The sequence below is a fragment of the Lemur catta genome, chromosome 1 (genome assembly GCF_020740605.2).
Source record: "Lemur catta isolate mLemCat1 chromosome 1, mLemCat1.pri, whole genome shotgun sequence".
Lineage (NCBI taxonomy): Eukaryota > Metazoa > Chordata > Mammalia > Primates > Lemuridae > Lemur > Lemur catta.
The window spans coordinates 180,460,663-180,479,460 of NC_059128.1; the positions used below are offsets into that span (position 1 = coordinate 180,460,663).

General features: G+C 33.9%; 1 protein-coding gene across 2 annotated transcripts in view; it reads left to right on the forward strand.

Moving 5' to 3' along the window:
* Window positions 1-18,798, forward strand: part of RNF13 (ring finger protein 13) — a 118,762-nt gene that overhangs the window by 61,774 nt on the left and 38,190 nt on the right. For both annotated transcript variants that reach the window (XM_045539454.1, XM_045539456.1), the window contains exons 5-6: window positions 12,252-12,339; window positions 18,164-18,254. In XM_045539454.1, coding sequence (XP_045395410.1) covers window positions 12,252-12,339; window positions 18,164-18,254 — 179 coding nt within the window. The remainder of the gene's footprint in view (window positions 1-12,251; window positions 12,340-18,163; window positions 18,255-18,798) is intronic.

Genomic DNA, 18,798 nt, shown 5'->3' on the forward strand with positions numbered 1-18,798 from the left:
CAGGCCAATTGTTTTATAGAATGCCCCTTACAAATCTGATGATTTGTCTTATTATTTCTTCATGATTAAATTCAAGTTAAACATTTTTGGCAGGGATTCTACATATGAAATACTATGTTCTTGTTAATTTTACCTATGTCTATTTTTCTTATGCAATACCACACTGTCTTGATTACTTGCTTAGCTTTTGTAGTAGGTTTTGAAATTGGGAAGTATGAGTCTTTCAATTTTGTTGTTTTTTCAAGATTCTTTTGCCTATTCTGAGTCTCTTGAATTTCCATGTGAATTCTGTTATCAGCTTTTCATTTCTGCAAAAAAAAAAAAAGATTTTGATAGGGATTGAGTTGAAATTGCAGATCAATTTATGGAGTATTGCCATCTTAACAATATTAAGCCTTCCAGTCTATGAACATGAAATGTCTTTCCATTTATGTAGATCTTCTTTAATTTCTTACAATGTTGTATAATATTTAACAGGCAGGCCTTGCACTTTTTTTTTGGTCAAACTTATTCCTAGGTGTTTTATTCCTTTTGCTGCTACCATATATAGGATTTTTTCTCTTAATTTTATTTTGGTTGCTAGTGTATAGAAAAGTAATTGATTTTTGTATATACTGTATCTTGTAACCTGCCACGTTGCTAAACTGATTCATTAGTTTTAATAATTTATTTGTGAATTCCTAAGATTATACACACACACACACACACACACACATAATGTCACTAGCACATAGAGATACTTTTACTTCTTCCTTTCCAATCTGGATGCCTTTTATTTCATTTTCTTCCATAATTTCCCTGGCTAAAACCTCCTGTACAATACTGAATGGAAGTGTCAAGAGTGGAATTGTTGCCTTTCTGATCTTAGAGGAAAAGCATTCAGTCTTTCACTCTGAAGTATGTTAACTGTGAGTTTTTGTAGATGCTCTTTATCAGGTTGAGGTCCCTTCTATTTTTGTTTGTTGAGTACTTTTATCATGAAAGGATATGATTTTGTCAAATACATAGGGTTAGTTGCATCCCATAAGTTTTGATATGTTTTCATTTATCTCAAAGTATTTTAAAATTTCTCTGTAATTTATTTTTTGACCCATTGGTTATTTAGGAGTGTGGTATTTAATTTTGACATATTTGTGAATTTCCCAGATTTCTTTCTGATACTGATTTTTAATTTCATTCTGTTGTGGTTGGAGAATATACTTTTTATGATTTCAGTAGTTTTAAAGTTTTCAAGGGTTGTTTTATGGCCTAATGTGGTCTATCCTAGAGAATATGCATTTAAGAAGAGTATTTATTCTGCTTTTTTTGGGTGGAATGGTCTATGGATGTCTGTTAGGTTTGAATGATTTATACTGCTGCTCAAGTCTTTTGTTTCCTTATTGATTATCTAACTAGTTGTTCTATCCATTATTGAGAGTGGTCATTGTAGTCTCCCATTATTATTTTTGTATTGTGTTTTTTTCCTCTTTAATTCTCTTAGTTTTTGTTTCATGTATTTTGGAGTTCTGTAATTGAGTCTATATATGTTTATAGCTCCTGTGTCTTCCTAGTGGAAGATATTATAAATATCTTTGTCTTAGTAACATTTTTTGCCTTAAAGTCTAGTTTTGTACTGTTTGCATGGTATATCTTTTTCTTTCCTTTTACTTTCAACTTATTTGTGATTTTGAATCCTGTAAAGTGAGCCTCTTGTAGATAAAATATAGATAGATTATATTTTTAAATTTATTCTGCCAATCTCTGTCTTTTGATTGGGATGTTTAATCTATTTGCATTTAATATAAGGTAAGATTTATATCTGTAGTGTTTTTATTTGTTTCTGTTATGTCTTTTTTATTCCTCTTTTCCTCATTTCCTGCCTTTGTGTGTGTGTTAAATAAGTATTTTCCAGCATACCTTTTTAATTTTCTTGTTTCTTCTATTAGTTTGGTGCAAAAGTAACTTAGGTTTTAGCATTTTTGAAATTTGCTGTTTGATATTGGAATACATTCTTAAATAAATGTGGTTATGTTATATATTATTTTAATGTGCATTTCTCGCTTTATTTTTTTGCTAATGACTTATTACTTGCTGTTTATTTGATATTTATTTTAGACTATGGAAATGATGTTAGACAAAAAGCAAATTTGAGCGATTTTCTTATTTGAGTTCAAAATGGGTCATAAAGCAGCAGAGACAACTTGCAACATCAACAACACATTTGGCCCAGGAACTGCTAATGAACGTACAGTGTAGTGGTGGTTCAAGAAGTTTTGCAAAGGAGACAAGAGCCTTGAAGATGAGGAGCACAGTGGCCTGTCATTGGAAGTTGACAACTACCAATTGAGAGCAATCATTGAAGCTGATCCTCTTACAACTATATCAGAAGTTGCTGAAGAACTCAAGGTCGACCATTCTGTGGTCATTTGGCATTTGAAGCAAATTGGAAAGGTGAAAAAGCTTGATAAGTGGATACCTCATGAGCTAACCAAAAATCAAAAAAATAGTTGTTTTGAAGTGTCATCTTCTCTTCTTATACACAACAACAGTGAACTATATGTCGATGGGATTGTGTTGTGCAATGAAAAGTGGATTTTATGCAACCGGCAATGACTAGCTCAGTGGTTGGACCAAGGAGAAGCTCCAAAGCACTTCCCAAAGCCAAACTGGCACCAAAAAAAAGGTCATGGTTGCTATTTGGTGGTCTGCTGCCGGTCTGATCCACTATAGCTTTCTGAATCCCAGAGAAACCCTTACAGCTGGGAAGTATGCTCAGCAAATCAATGAGATGCACCGAAAACTGCAATGCCTGCAACTGGCATTGGTCAACAGAAAGAGCCCGATTCTTTTCCACGGCAACACCCGACTGGTCCTCGGACAATGAATGCTTCAAAAGTTAAATGAATTGGGCTATGAAGTTTTGCCTCATCCACCATAGTCACCTGACCTTTCACCAACCAACTACCACTTCTTCAAGCATCTTGACAACTTTTTGCAGGGAAAACGCTTCTAAAATCAGCAGGATGCAGAAAATGCTTTCCGAGAGTTAGTCGTATCCCGAAGCACGGATTTTTATGCTACAGGAGTAAAGAAACTTATTTCTCATTGCAAAAATGTGTTGATTGTAATGGTTCCTATTTTGACTAATAAAAGATGTGTTTGAGCCTAGTTATAATGATTTTTTAAAATTTTTTATTGATACATAATAATTGTACATATTCATGGAGTACATGTTATATTTTGATACAAGGATATAACATATAATGATCAAATCAGGGTAATTGGGACATGATTCACCTGAAACATTTCTCATTGCTTTATGTTGGGAACATTTGAAAACTTCTAGCTATCCTGAAATATAATAAATTATTGTTAACTATAGTTGCCCTATTACACTATTGAACACTGGAACTTTTTCCTTCTATTTAACAGAATTACCCCTTCACCAACACCTCTTCATTACCCCTTCCCAACACTCTTACCAATCTCTAGTAGCCACCATTCTATTCACTACCTTCTTGAGATCAATTTTTCTTAGGTCCCGTATATGAGTGTGAAAATGCAATATTTGTCTTTCTGTGCCTGGTTTATTTCACTTAAAATAATGTCCTCCAGATCCATCCATGTTTCTGCAAATGACAAAATTTCCTTCTTTTTTGTGGCCAAATAATATTCCATTGTGTATGTACACCACATCTTATAATGATTTTAAATTCACAGTCCGAAACTGCAATGACTTTTACACCAACCTAATATTGTATGTTTTAAAATTATTTTCATAGTGGTTGCCCTGGGTATTACAATTAACATCTTAGCTTGAAATAAAGTAGTTAGATTTTTAATACTAATTCAATTTAAATAGTGTACAAAAACTTTACTCAATATACCTTCATTCTCTTCCCTCCTCTATTGTACTATTATTGTCATACAAATTGCATCTTTACATGTTATAAGCCTATCAGCACATAATTATTGTTTTATGCAATTGTCTTTTAAAACAAAAGAAAAGAATTACTAAACAAAATATCTTCATACTGTTTTCATGATACCTGTGTAGTTATTTAATATATTTACTAATGTTTTTTATTTTGTATAGATTCAAGTTATTGTCTACTTTGTATTCATGTCAGCCTAAAACACTCTCTAATATTACTTATAGGGCTAGTGACAAATTCTCTCTGTTTTTGTTTATCTGGCAGTCTTAATTTCACCGTCATTTTTGAAGGAGAGTTTAACTAGATGTAGAATTCTAAACTCAGTTGTTTCTTCTAGTAGTCTTTTTGTACATTTGTCTGACTAGATGATTATGTCAACTTGCAAATAAAGGCTGTCTTACTTTTTCATTACTTTATCCATATATGCTTTTGCGCTCACTCATGCTTTTTCACTCTCTCCCTCTCCCTCCACCTCCTTGTCTCCCTCTCTTTTTGTCTCTTTTCTCCTCTCTCCCTTTGTCCTCCTCCCTCACCTTATTGCATTGGCTGAGTGCTTCAGTACAACATTGAATAGAAGTAGTAAGAGTGAATGTCTTTATTTTGTTGCTGTTATTAAGGAGAAAGCATTCAGTCTTTTACCAGCAAATAGAATGTTAACTGTAGGATTTTTTTGTAGATAACACTATTATTAACAGAAAATATTTTAAAATATCAACTTAAAATTTAAACCTGGGTTCATACTTGGGCAGGAAAGTAGATTGAGAGCAAAAAGAAAATAAAGATACTTTATAGTCACTAAAGGTATCATATGACTAAATAGTTCAAGAAAAGTTAGTCATTCTCTTCCTAGTGATTAAACACTCAAAATACATCTTGGGATAGATGTATTTTTATATTTACACCTAAACCAGAGTAAATTAATTTCACAATTATTTATTGCTTTTTCCCTACTTCTATTTATACTTGCTTTAATAAATAAAATTATGACTTGTGACTGAATATTTCCTCTAAATCACATATACTTTTATTCTGTTTGAATTACTCTCAATTTGACATATTTCAGTATATTCTCTTTCTACTTCCCAGTTAAAATAAATGGCCTTTTTATACATATAATACAAATGCTGAAATAATGAACTAAAGTTTGTGTTATTGTTAAAATTAGAAGAGAGTATATTTGAAACAGTTACTATTCTGAATTAAACATCTTTTGCCCATTATCTGAAGACAAATGTTCTCAGAAACACTGGGCGTCTGCAGGAGATGCATGTATGGTGTTGATGAAATACCCCCTTCTGTCTGTCTGTCAGAGTAGTCTTGCTTTTGAGCTTACCTTTTCACTGTTGTTCAAACATTATAAATTATTCTTCATGCAAGAGAAAAATGGCACAATAATTCAGATAAAAGTATTAGAACTTGAAATGCAAATTTACATTTCAAATAAACAATGTTCTTGTTCTAAGTATGTCTTATTTTACATGAGCATCCAGACTGCTGTCTGATAAAATAATTGGGTTCTTCAAGTTCTTTTCCACCAAGCAACATCACCTGTGTTGCATTTTTAGCATTCTTATAGGTTAATATCTAGAGATATATACAAGTCTGCTTATATATAGTGTCCCTTCCCAGAGGAACAGCAAAATACACTTAGTTCATGTATAGATGTTAAAGGAGATTGAAGACTATAGGAAATGTAAAAATGTGAATGGTCTATGTTTTATTAGAAATTTATTTTTTTTAACAACAGAGTAGTTAGATTTATCCCAAATATTTATTGAATGAATAAGTGAATTAATTTGCTGAAAATATTTCAGTTTTTGCCTCAAGGCCAGATCTATTGTGTTCTACTTAGCTAGGAAACCTTACTACCTTTCAAATGTAGTATGTTCAAAGCTAGTCCCTGCTGCTTTCCTATCAAAACAAACTCTATTTCTCAGCTTTCCCATCTTTGGTCAAAGGCATTCTTCAAGTTCCCTAAGTTCAAAAATTTGGTTATGAAGAAGAATAAAAGATAGCATTCTTTCATGTCATTGCCATCATGATACCTTGCCCTAACAGCTTCCAGATCTTCAGTCTCTTCTCTCCAATTCAATCTGGCCATTACCAGATTGGTCTAAAACATTGCTTTAGCCACGTTCAAGTGTCTACTATGAACTCTTGACTGAGGAGACCCCAAGTCTGCCTTTCTGAAGGGCCATCAGGGTACTGTACAATCTACCTCTTTTTTTTCCTAGCTCTGCTTACTGCTGACTCTCCCACACCAACAATAAAAACTAATACCAATGGCAGTAAAACATAACTAACCAACACTGTTTAGTATGTGCCAGGCACTAAGCACTATTTTTAAATTATTTAATCTTTAGAGCGGCCCTTTAAGATGGGTACATTATCATACTAGTTTTATAGACATTAGACTAATTGCCTAAGTTTAAACAACTTGTATATAACAGAAGCAGGATTTGAATCCAGGTAGTCTAGTTCCAAGAGTATAGCTATACTTTTAACCACTCTGCTGTTCTCCCTTTCAGTAACACTCTTTAAGTCAGGTCACTGTGTTTTGAATATGTCTTTTAGTATACCATTTGTCTCTTCTTCCCATGTCTAAAACTTTCCCCAACTCTTTCCACTGTTAATCAAATTTTCCTCTCTTTGTTGAGGTGTAATTCAAGTCCAATAAAGTCTGCCACTGGTATTTTACCTCACAGCATTTTTTCCCCTAAGTTTCTGTCAACTCTACTACAATATTTTAACACATTTCTTGTTGGTTTGTGCTGTTTCATTTATAGGTTTTATTTTGCCCATGGGATTTTAAGATGAATATTATCTGCTTCTTGATGCTTTCTCAGTTCAGTTCTTCTTCCCAGACATTTGGAAGATGTAACATAGGATTAGTAATCCTGGGCCTCATCCTGATCCACTGGGAAACCCCATGCTTCTCTGTCTAACCACATAAAGTAGTGTTAAGATCTCACCTCTGCTTAAGTGTGACCTTAGGGTAGTTTCATTTACCCATTTTTCCTCATTTCTAAAATATAGAAAAAAACCTAGTGCACTGACTCACACCTGTAATTCTAGCACTTTGGGAAGCCAGGCCAGGAGAATTGCTTGAGGCTAGGCGTTTGAGACTAGCCTGGGCAGCATAGTGAGATCCTATCTCTAAAAAAAAAAAAAACTAGCTGGGCATGATGACACACTCCTGTAGTCCTAGCTACTTGGGAGGCCGAGGTTGGAGGATTGCTTGAGCCCAGGAGTTCAAGATTGCAGTGAGCTATGATCACGCTACTACACTCTAGCTTGGGTGGCAGAACAAGGCTCTATCTCTAAAAATAATCAAATAGAAAAGAGTATCTACATTGTAGGGTTATGTTGCGTGTTGGGGTAATATATAAAAAGCACTAGCATGTAGAGGTTTGTTTTATTCATACAGGCTTTGATCTGGAGCCTTGTTACATATGTTCTACCAATAGTTTCCCAACTTCTCATGCCTATGTGTTCTTTAAAAGATCTCTATTCATGATCATCTTGCCAGCACGATCACTTCTTTCTTCTTATAAGACATGTTTTATTAGTGTCAGTGTTATCTGTTTATCCACTTTGGAAATAAGATGAACTATTGTGCCATTCCAAAGGTTCCTTTTAGAGTCTGTCGTATTGAAGACTCTTCTATTGCAGTCTGCTATCTTCAGACATACTGGCTATTTATAATAACAAGCTAGCAGTTCTGTATTTCTTTAAAACTCTTGGTTAGATGCCACCTGTTCTATGTCATTTAGTTGCATCTAATTTGTTGATTAGATGTAAAATATTCAGTGTATTTACCATAATTAGAACTAATAGCTCTGATCAATCTCCTTAAAAAGGCAGATTGGCAATACAGTTCAGAAGGCTTTTTAATGGCAGTTTTCAGTTTTGATGGATGTTTTGGTTTTAGGTTTGTTCAATGTATACGCTTTTTTTCATGATTCTTTAAGTTCTTTGCTTCAATCCAACACCATGTGTTTGAGGTTGCATTTTATGAATGTGAAACCTTACGCATGCTTATGAAATGATTAAAGTTTTATTTCTGCCTCATGTGTTCTTAAAAATACCAGCTGCTGCTTAGTTGAAAACGTAATTTAATTTGACTGACACGTAAGTTTTATAGTTCATAAACATGGATATGTTTTCCTTGTTTGTATTCATAAGCCTGTTGGTCCATATGTTAATGTGTTCCTTGATTTAATTTCATTTCTTTATTTTAAAAATCAATAAAAGCAACAACAAAAACCTTGGAGCAGCCATCATATTTGTTAAATTTTTGAAAACATGCTTCTATTTTTTGGAGTTCACACTTATATTTACAGAATTCCTCTCCATTTTAGTGGTTTCCTGTTTTCTATTTTAGGAGTTTTATTATTTTATTAGCAGAAAACAGCTTTTGATGTTGACATAATTTTATATTGTATATATGGAAACAAGTAGATTTTGGATGTGTGAAAAATACTTCTCCTCAGTTGCTTAATACTGTTTTAAGAATCTAATGGCTAGATTTACTTGCACACATAGTAGATTGTTGTAAATTCATTCATTTTGATAGCTCTTAATGACTTGGGAGTGAGGAAGCATCTTGCAAATTTGTTGATTACTTTTTCTCTTCTGACCAGAAAAGTTTTTACATGTACAACTGCATGAGATCGAAAGACCTCCTGAAGGCCTGTTTGGAAATGGGATAGTACATGTATGCATAAGTATAAGGCATTATATAAGATCTTAAAGGAAAATATAAATAGATATAAATACTCTAAGCAGGGAGCAATTAATGTGGGTACTTGGAGACAGCATGTGGAACAGGGCATGGGGCAGGGCAGGCTTCATGGAGATGATGGAATATGAAGGCCTGATGAGCATTCAAAAGACAAAGCCTGTTCCAGAAGAGATGAGAGTATGAGCAAATAGACAGGGGCAAGAAAGCACCTGATCTGTTTGGGTGTCCATGAGAATTGAGATTTCCTTAGGGATAGTGACTGTTCTGCTTCACCTTTGCATTCTGCATTGTACCCAGCACTCAGTATCTTACTCATTATGTAAACTCAACAAATATATATACCTCTGTCTGTCTGTCTGTCTATCTATCTGTCTATCTATCTATCTATCTAGAGATATATATATATATTTTTTTTTATGGAGACAGGGTCTCACTCTTGTGCCTGGGCTAGAGTTCAGTGGCATCACCATAGCTCACTGCAACCTCAAACTCCTGGGCTCTAGTGATCCTCCTGACCCAGGCTCCCAAATAGCTGGGGCTGCAGGCACACACCACCATGCCTGGCTAGTTTTTCTATTTTGTAGAGATGGGGTCTTGCTCTTTCTCAGGCTAGTCTTGAACTCCTGACCTCAAGTGATCCTCCTGCCTCAGCCTCCCAAAGTGCTAGGATTACAGGTGTGAGCCACTGCCTGGCCAGCAAATACTTGTTGAATTGAACTAGTTTTTACTCTCTTATAGTTCCTAAGACTACCTTTTTCTATGTCCTAAATGTTGTGTCTTTGTTCATGTATATATTTCTGCAGGGGAAAAAAAGTTGAATTGTAATTTCAATGACTATTTGAATTAGTTGGCTTTAAAAAGAAGTTCAAAACTTAAGTTTTATATTAGCAGGAAACAGCTTTTGATATTGATCTCATTTTATAGTTCTTAAATCCTATCTTTGGCAACAGTTGCTTTTGAATGTGGAAAGAAACATTTCTCCTCACTTACTTGGTTAGCTTTTGGGAACAGTTAAAATGATCATTAAAACATCAGATAAATTATTAATAACACCAACCAAATATACTTTTATTTAAATAAAAGCCAAGGGAAGTCTGTACTGCCATAGTAATATAATGAATAAACAATAAGTTGATATACGTAAGAAGAAATAAAGTTTAGTATAATATCCTTCTAAAGAGATTTTCTTCCTTCTGGAAAGCAGTGATATTTATGGAGAAGAGGCTGTGGGGACTGGCATTTTCTCAATTTTAGTTGGATAACAAAATCCACCTAAAAATAAAACACACATTCACATGCAAAAATAGTAAACTAACTTTCTTGATTATTGACCTTTCTTTGCACAACTACAAAACATTCCTTGTCACAGTTTTGTTGGCTGGTTAATTTCTTGCCATTATTCCTAACATTATAGTAATAGGTCCTGTGTCAGTGAACTACTTAAATTACTTTAATTAGTTTTTTAAAAAATCTGTTTCTGCCTAATTTTATCTCTTGTATTTATAATGTTATAATGTGAGCTATTAATTTAAACACATATTTTATACATTTGACTTATTCAGTTAACATTTAGTAAATGCCAGCCCAATTCTATGTCAGGCTATTTCATTGAGGCTATAAAGATGAATAAAATATTAATTCATTGAGGCACTCATATCTCCTACAGATTTAATTTTTTTCAGTAATAGGATAAAATTGTTCTGATTTTCTGAGACTCTTGTCTCAGAAATCCAACTTGCATTGGTGAGGTAGTTTTAGAGAAGTCAAGGGTAATATAGAAGAGAATTTTTTTCTGTACAAGGCCAACTTCCCTGAGTGGGGTTCAATACATGGACCTCATTTCTCTTACCTAGCTTTCAGATCCAGAGTGTGTCTGAATAATTGGTCATCCCTTTTACTCTTGGGAACTTGACTTTTTGAGCTTTTCCTGACTCTTTAGAAGTTGACTCAAGTTTTATTTTTATTGAATTATGCTGAGTATTGAATCATTATAATGCTATTAACTAAAAAAGAGCTAATATTAGACCTGGAAATTCTTTTAAAAGATTAATTTTCCTGTTTCTTAAAAGCATAAGTATTAAGGAAACACTTTGAGAGACACATATATGCAATGATCATAAGGTAGTGTATTCTAAGAGTTTCTTACCATGTTTAGTATACAAAACTATATATTCAAAAGTATTTCAAGTATTCAAAACTATGTTTTAAAACATATATATTCAAAAATATTCAAACGTATTTAAGGATCCAAAACTATATATATATGTATATATATATTTGCCTACCCAGTTTTCATTTTATTTAACCAATATGCAAATAATGATCTGATCCTTCATTTTTACTAGTGATTTAAAGACATACAATAAGTAGTTTAGATCTGGTTTTATTTTTATTTGTAACATTGTTATTTATTTATTTTTTTTTTGAGACAGAGTCTCACTCTATTCCCCGGGCTAGAGTGCCGTGGCGTCAGCCTAGCTCACAGCAACCTCAAACTCCTGGGCTCAGGTGATCCTTCTGCCTCAGCCTCCCGAGTAGCTGGGACTACGGGCATGCACCACCACCATGCCCGGCTAATTTTTTTTTTTTTGTATATATTTTAGTTGTTTGGCTAATTTCTTTCTATTTTTAGTAGAGACGGGGTCTCGCTCTTGCTCAGGCTGATCTCGAACTCCTGAGCTCAAACGATCCGCCCACCTCGGCCTCCCAGAGTGCTAGGATTACAGGCGTGAGCCACCGCGCCCGGCCTACATTGTTATTTTTAAAGTGAGGTATGATAACATATTTGAACACTTTTTAAATCTTTCATATAAGAAAATTCTGCCACACATCCAGCATATTACGGTGCAAAAGTTACTATTTTGGAGGCCAGCTTTAGGAAAGATCAGATAGCTAGATAGAACCAAAGTAAGCAAACAATTTCAAACTACAGGTATTTTTAATTGTTTTCAAAGTTTTAGAAAGGAATTTTAAGAACATTGTTGATGATCAAGCTAATATGAATTGCTTTTATTCTACTCATTTCTACTGTTGGCATGATATTAAACATTTTTAATTTTTTTTACATATGAGAAAAATATTCCCATTTTAAAGCTTAGGAAACTGAGGGTTAAAAAAAAAGTAATTTTCTCAAGTTTATCCCACTAATAAGTAGCAGAGGTGGGATGGATTTGAACGCCCAAGGTCTGATGACCCCTAAGCCTGATCAAAGCAAGTCTCTACTTCTTTGGAAATAGACATGTTTATTGCTTTGGGTTTTCTTCTTTCCTTCCCTCTCCTTCACTCTCCTTTCTGTCTCCTTTCCCTCTTCTCTTCCTCTCCTCTTTCCTTTCTCCTGTATCCCTATCCCTTATTTGCTTCTGATTTAACTTAATGCCATGAATGAAGCCAAGAAGATATCTAAAGAAGTCCTTGGTAGTCAGTTGTAAAACATCCATCTGTTTCAAGAACACACCTGAGATTTATTCTTATGTATGTACATAATCTAGTCCTAGATACATAGTATAAACTTGTTGATTTTTATTTATTGAAATTGAGGGAAGTTATGACAAAACACTGTCTTCCTCATGACATGACTCACTTTTAATTTGCAGGTATTAAACGCACAGAGAGCAGGATACAAAGCAGCCATAGTTCACAATGTTGATTCTGATGACCTCATAAGCATGGGATCCAACGACAGTAAGTACAGGTATCACTTTTCTTCTCTCCTGTTTGACAGATCATTTGAAACTAAGAACTTAACAGGATTTTCCCCCTTGGGAAAATTTTATTCACAGTAGAGGTGGAAGTGACTTGTGCTTTTCCTAACAGTTTTTCTTTTTAATGTATATGTTTTATTTATTGATATTTTGGTAAAAACCAAAGGGAAAAAAAGCCTTAGATAGAGATAAACATGCTGAGTTAAGGATGCTATAGAAGAATTTTTGTGATTTATTTAGAGATTCACAACATTAAATTTTAGATATGTATATATATTCAGCAGCTATTATAATCTCGTGGAATTTCAAAGCCACACAGTTGTGCATTCTTATATAGTTATTAGTCCCTTGACATACATTGGCATATCAATGGTTTTTCATTTAAAATGGATATATACCTTACTCTCTACTAATATTAGCTTATTGGGAAAATGAGCCAATTTTAGCAAAATAACTGCTGTAATCAGACAACAACTCTTAAGCTATATGTTTCACTTAATGTAGTTTCTGTCACTCAGGGTACTGTAAGTTTTATCAAAGCCTTTCTAATTGCAACTAAGATGATTCACTGCCAACATTCATGATTAGAAGATCTTTTACTTTTGTTTTTCTTTTCATGCATAACCATAATATCTTTTGCTGCTAAGTTCTGTTGATTCATATATGCAATGTAGAGCTTGCAGCAAACAGTAGTTATAAAACTATGGACTGATATAATGCACTGGAATATATTTAGGACTTTAACTACATCCTCCGTACGAAATGTTTTATATTTTTTGACCAAAAAGTCATCTTTTTATAGCTTAAAACAGTGTTTTTTGTTGTTGTTTGTCCTTCTTACTCTTAATATATGAGGCAAAATTATATTAGAAGTAAAATTGATTGCGTTCCTTAATTAATTTATTTTATATTTTAAATTATTATTTTAATCTCCTAGCTGATTAAATCTTCATGATTATAGAATCCATGAAGTACTCTTAAGAAGTTCTGGCACTTCAGGAACAGTTTGACAACCACTATGTGGGAATTATAGGACTAACTTGATGAACGGAGTTTACTTACTAAATAAACTAGTAATGTTGGAACTGCAGATTTGATACATTTTTCTTCTCCTTTAACTACCTTCCTTTAAAAAAATACGTTATTCCACTCAACGTATCCCAGGTCAGTAGCTTTTGTGATCTGTATACATTACTGGCAAAATAGAAAGCACACATATTCTGGAAATAAACAGATGTGAACTCTAATTCAAGCTCCTGTTTGTATCAGCTGTATAACTTTAAGCAGGTTCCTTACTCTTTGTGTGTTTTGCCAAAGGCCTAAGCTCAGGATGTATCTCTCAAGGGCTAAATATATTTTGTGTTGAACAAACTGAATATTATTTGTAAACTATTTACTCTTTTGACATGTTTTCAATAAAAAATTTTGCAAGCTAGAATTGTCAGTTCCCTTTAGCACCTTTTTTGTTTTGGTTTTAATAACACCATAAAACTTTTTTGTGATAATCATTTCAGTTCCTAAGGAGAACGTGCTAAATATTAAAAGTAGCACATAGCCATAAAATCCCATTTTTGCCATGGAAATGTTCCAGCTTTGTTGTTATAATTCAAAGATTGCTCAGAATTTGGTTCTTGACTTTATTGCTTGGATTATTTTCTGTGGTGTTTTGCTCCATCCTTGGGCATGTATGTGTGTTTAAATATTTCATATATCCAGAGACAATTTTTGGAAAGCTCTTTACCATTTTCATCTTTGCTGTTAATTGGCAGGGAAAAGGAAAGCATGGATTTATCCAAAAGGGCATGTATCTATCCCCCTTTTCAAGGCTTAATCTCTAGTTACAAGGAATATTGGTGTTCTCCTAAGAATGGAGATTGTAATGTCTGGAAACAAAAGGAAATCTTAAAAGCCCCTTGTTGCCAACACAAGGAACATGTCCATTTTTATTTTAACCAGGAAACAGAATGAGTTGACTGAGTAAGCCAATAGCATTCTTTGTCTTCAGAAGGCAACAGAATGTGGTAGGAAGAATACCACTTCAGAACCAGGAAATATGGGTTTATTCCAGGCTAGTTGGTATAAGAACTAGACTGTACCCTTGGGAAAGTGACTTAACCTTTGTAAGCCCATTATTTCTATTTACAAAAGTGCAAATAATTTTAATTTCTATTTGACCTGACAAATTTGTGAAGATCATATGAGAGAAGGTGTATGAGAAAACCCATGCCACACCAGAGTGAGAAGAGCCTTAAATAAGTAGTTGAAAGCCTCAAGTTTGAGTCCAGGCTGTGCGTATTTCTAACTGTATAACCAGTGCAAGTTATCAATATTTCTTTGTTTGTTTCTTCTCCTTTTTTCTTTGATTTCTTCCTTCAACAAATATTTTTTAACAGCCTACTCTGTACCAAGCACTGTTTTAGGCACTGTGACTATAGCAGGGAATGATGCAGTCAAAGGCTCTGCCTTCATATCTTTCATTGAGGTAGTAGAGTATAGTAGTTAAGAGAGTGCTTTCTGGGTACTGCCTGCCAAGGTTTGAATCCTAGTAGCTATGTGACCTTGGGTATATTACCTAGTATCTTTGTGTCTTCTGATCTGTGAAATGAGGATGATAATAGTACTTACATCATTGAGTTGCTGTAAGGATTGAATGAATCAAGACCTTAAGCATCTAGAAAACCTGGTTCTTAGTAATCATTTAATGGTTATTCAACTATTAATATTGTTATTTAATTGCATTCTAGGGTGGAAGAGAAAAAATGAATACATAATCAAATAGATGTGCTATAATATCAAGTAGTAATAAGTGCTATGAAGAAAATCTTATCAGGCTAAGGGGATAAGAATGACAGAGATGAGAGGAAGGTGGCTATTTTAGATAGGGTGGTCACAGAAGGCTTCTATGAGGCATTGAGATTTGAGCACAAGTCTAAAGTAAGACGTGGAGTCATGCAGATTTCTGAAGGAGGAATGTTCCAAGGAGAGGGAACAGAAAGTGAAGAAGCTCAAACATAAAGCATGCTTGGTGTTTCCAAGGTGTGGCAAAAAGCCACAGTGGCTGAAGGAGGGTGAGCAAGGGAGAGAGTGACAAGCGATGTTAGAGAAGGAGCCAGGGGCCAATCGTGTTGGGCCTTGCAGGCCATGATAAGGACTTTGGAATTTATTCTAGACAGGTTTTAAACAGGGGTGTGAGGTGATCTGACATATTTTAAAAGGAGCTCTTTGGCTGTTCTTTAGAGAGTTGACTGAAGGTAAAAAATGAGCAAGAATGCCAACAGAGAGATCATTTAGAAAGTTGCTGTAGCAGCCACGCAAGAGGGGGCTTGGAGTAGAAGTCAAAGTGATGAGAAGTGGTGGGATTATGGATATATTTTGAAGTTGACAGGGTTTGATATAGGGACTAAGGGAAAGGGAAGAGTTGAGGATGACACTAAGACGTTTAGGTCAAGAAACTAGGTCATGCTATTTACAAAGATGAGAAAGAGTAGAGTTGATTGAGGGAAAAGAGACGTTGAGTTCCTTAAGTTTGAAACATCTGTTAGGCAATCAAATGGAGATACTGAACAAGCGGTTGGACATATGAATCTGGAGAGGTTGGGGTGACCATTCAAATTACGATTTGTCTATGATATATGATAATATTGTTTGGCAGTGTATACTTCACAGAGATGTTTTGCAGATCAAAATTAAGATTTAGTGTTTTTAAAGTATTTTGTGAACTAGAAAATGTTTGGTTTTTTTGGTAGATAAATAATTTTGTAGTCTCCAAGATGGCTACTCATATTTGCATATAACATTTTCCCCCTTTTCTTAATCATTTTACTAAAGTAAGATGCTTTTTACATCTCTTTAGATATCATAACTCAAAGAAGTATGTTACTGCCAGCAATTATAAGCCAACAATTATGAGCCAAAAGTTCCTCCTTGAGTTTATCATAGTATCTTCATGAAAGAATAAAGCATTTTACAATGGGTGTATAATTCCAGGTTTTAACTATCAAATAAAATAAATTTTAAACTGCTATGTGGTAGAGAAAAATCTCTTAACAAGATAGGCAATATCTCCCTAAAATATATAGTCCATTAATAACTCTGCAGCTATTAAAGATGAGATAAGGCCAGGTACAGTTGCACATGTCTGTAGCCCACCTACTCAGGAGGCTGAGGCAAGAGGACCACTTGAGCCCAGAAGTTTGAGGCTATAGTGTGCTGTGTTAGCAACTGTGAATAGCCACTACACTTCAGTCTGGGCAACATAGTGAGACCGTGTTTCTAAAAAAATAAAAAATAAATGATTAGGTAGATCTATATTTATTGACATGACAGGATATCTGAGGAATAGCATCAAGTGTTAAAAAAGCTTACACTTTTTTCTATTATTTGATCTCATTGATAAGATAAAATTTTAATTGATCACATTGATATAAAAATAGTGCTTAAGTATTCCTGACTAACCATTTGGTTTTTGCCCACTTGGGGCTTTGGGTTTACATTGGCAGGAGGGAGCAGGGGGAGAAAAAAGAGAGGGAAAAATAGAATGTGTGTGGAATTGGATGTTTATATTTGCATAAAACAATTTGGAAGTGAAAAAAACTTACTCTACCAAGGATACCAAGATTTAAAACTTGTCTTCATAAGGATGAAACAACAACAACAACAACAACAACAACAAACAAAAAAAAATAGATCAGTAATTGCTGAGATAGGGGAGAGGGGTCGATGGGGAACGGGGGAATTTGTGGGGGGTGATGGAACATTCTATATCTTAATTGTGGTGGTGGTGGTTGTAATTGCATGTATTTGTCAAAACTTACAGAACTTCAAATGTATATTACTTCAAATGAAACATTTGTCTTTGGGTGGGAAGGATTATGGTAGTGTTTTGTTTTCTTTTTTTTTTTGCTTACTCTACACCCCCCCCACTTCAAAAATGCATAATGAATATGCATTGTTTTAAAAATGTAGAATGAAGTTATTTTGAAAACTGTAACAAAAGAAAACAAATGGGCTTTCTCTAAAGGCAAATCTGCTAAATTAAACTCATAGCTAATAATAAGGCTGCTTTTTCTATTAGCAACATTAAGAGCATTGTTCTTATTTCTGTTTCTGAGTAATGGGTAATTTTTTACAAAATTCTTTTAGGGTGGCATTTGATTTTGGTTTTGAATATGGGTATAAGAGTCAAATTTCCTAAGGTAGCAATCAAAACACAAACTTTACCATGAACTCCAGGCCAAGGAGGAAGTAGACATTTACCCAGCTTTCCCTACGCTATGCTCTTTCTGAATTCCTGTTAGCCTTTCGCTCTGGACAGCCAGAGATGTGTAGTGTTATTTTTTAGAGTGTTGTAAGTGTCCTTTTCTTACATTATCTGGCTTATACATCTCTTGGAAATGGGTATGTAAAAGAAGCTTTTTCTCTTTTTCGCTTAGGAATTAAGTTATGTAGGGGAAGAAAACATAAAATTTCCTCCTCCTCTTCCTTCTCTAACAGTTAGTCATTTCTATAGAGGAATAAACCCAATGGAAATATTAAAAATAAAAATTATGTCTCAATCTCATAGAACTATTCAGAGAATTGAGGTAATGTATATGTGCAGAATGTTAGCTTTGTTATTGTAAATGTTACAATGTTTCTCAACTACTTTGATGATGAGTATAAATCTGTAATCTGGAAAATCAACCAATTAGACAATTCAAGTTGATTGTATTGTTTCCAGTTGCATTTGCTGCTATTATGAAGTTAAGTTGATTGTACACTAAGTATGGGCTTTTAAGAATAATTTTTATTATTATTTTATACAGTTGATGTATTAAAGAAAATTGACATTCCGTCTGTCTTTATTGGTGAATCATCAGCTAATTCTCTGAAAGATGAATTCACATATGAAAAAGGGTAAGTAATGGATATAAAAAATAATCATGTAGCTTAAAATTCTTTAATATTAGTTGTAATCAAAATTGTGGTTTAGAATGAACTGTTATACTAAACTATTTTTTTAAGTCATTATGATTTTGACTTACTGTGTTATACTGTTTTTTGTTTGTATGATTATATATTGAAAATATATTCATGCTAGAATAAAGCACCCATATTGCTAAAAAGATAACAAACTTCCCATTTTACTAGGAATATCAAACCACTGATATTTAAAAACAATGTAATTTACATTTATATGACATTTTCTATTAAGAAATGTTTGTATATTATTAAAAAGAAATGTTACTTTATAAACATAGAATACAAAGCACAGTGTGTTAAATGACTAACTTTTAAAAAGAGCCAGGCGCGGTGGCTCACGCCTGTAATCCTAGCACTCTGGGAGGCCGAGGCGGGCGAATTGTTTGAGCTCAGGAGTTCGAGACCAGCCTGAGCAAGAGCGAGACCCCGTCTCTACTAAAAATAGAAAAGAAATTATACGGACAGCTAAAAACATACA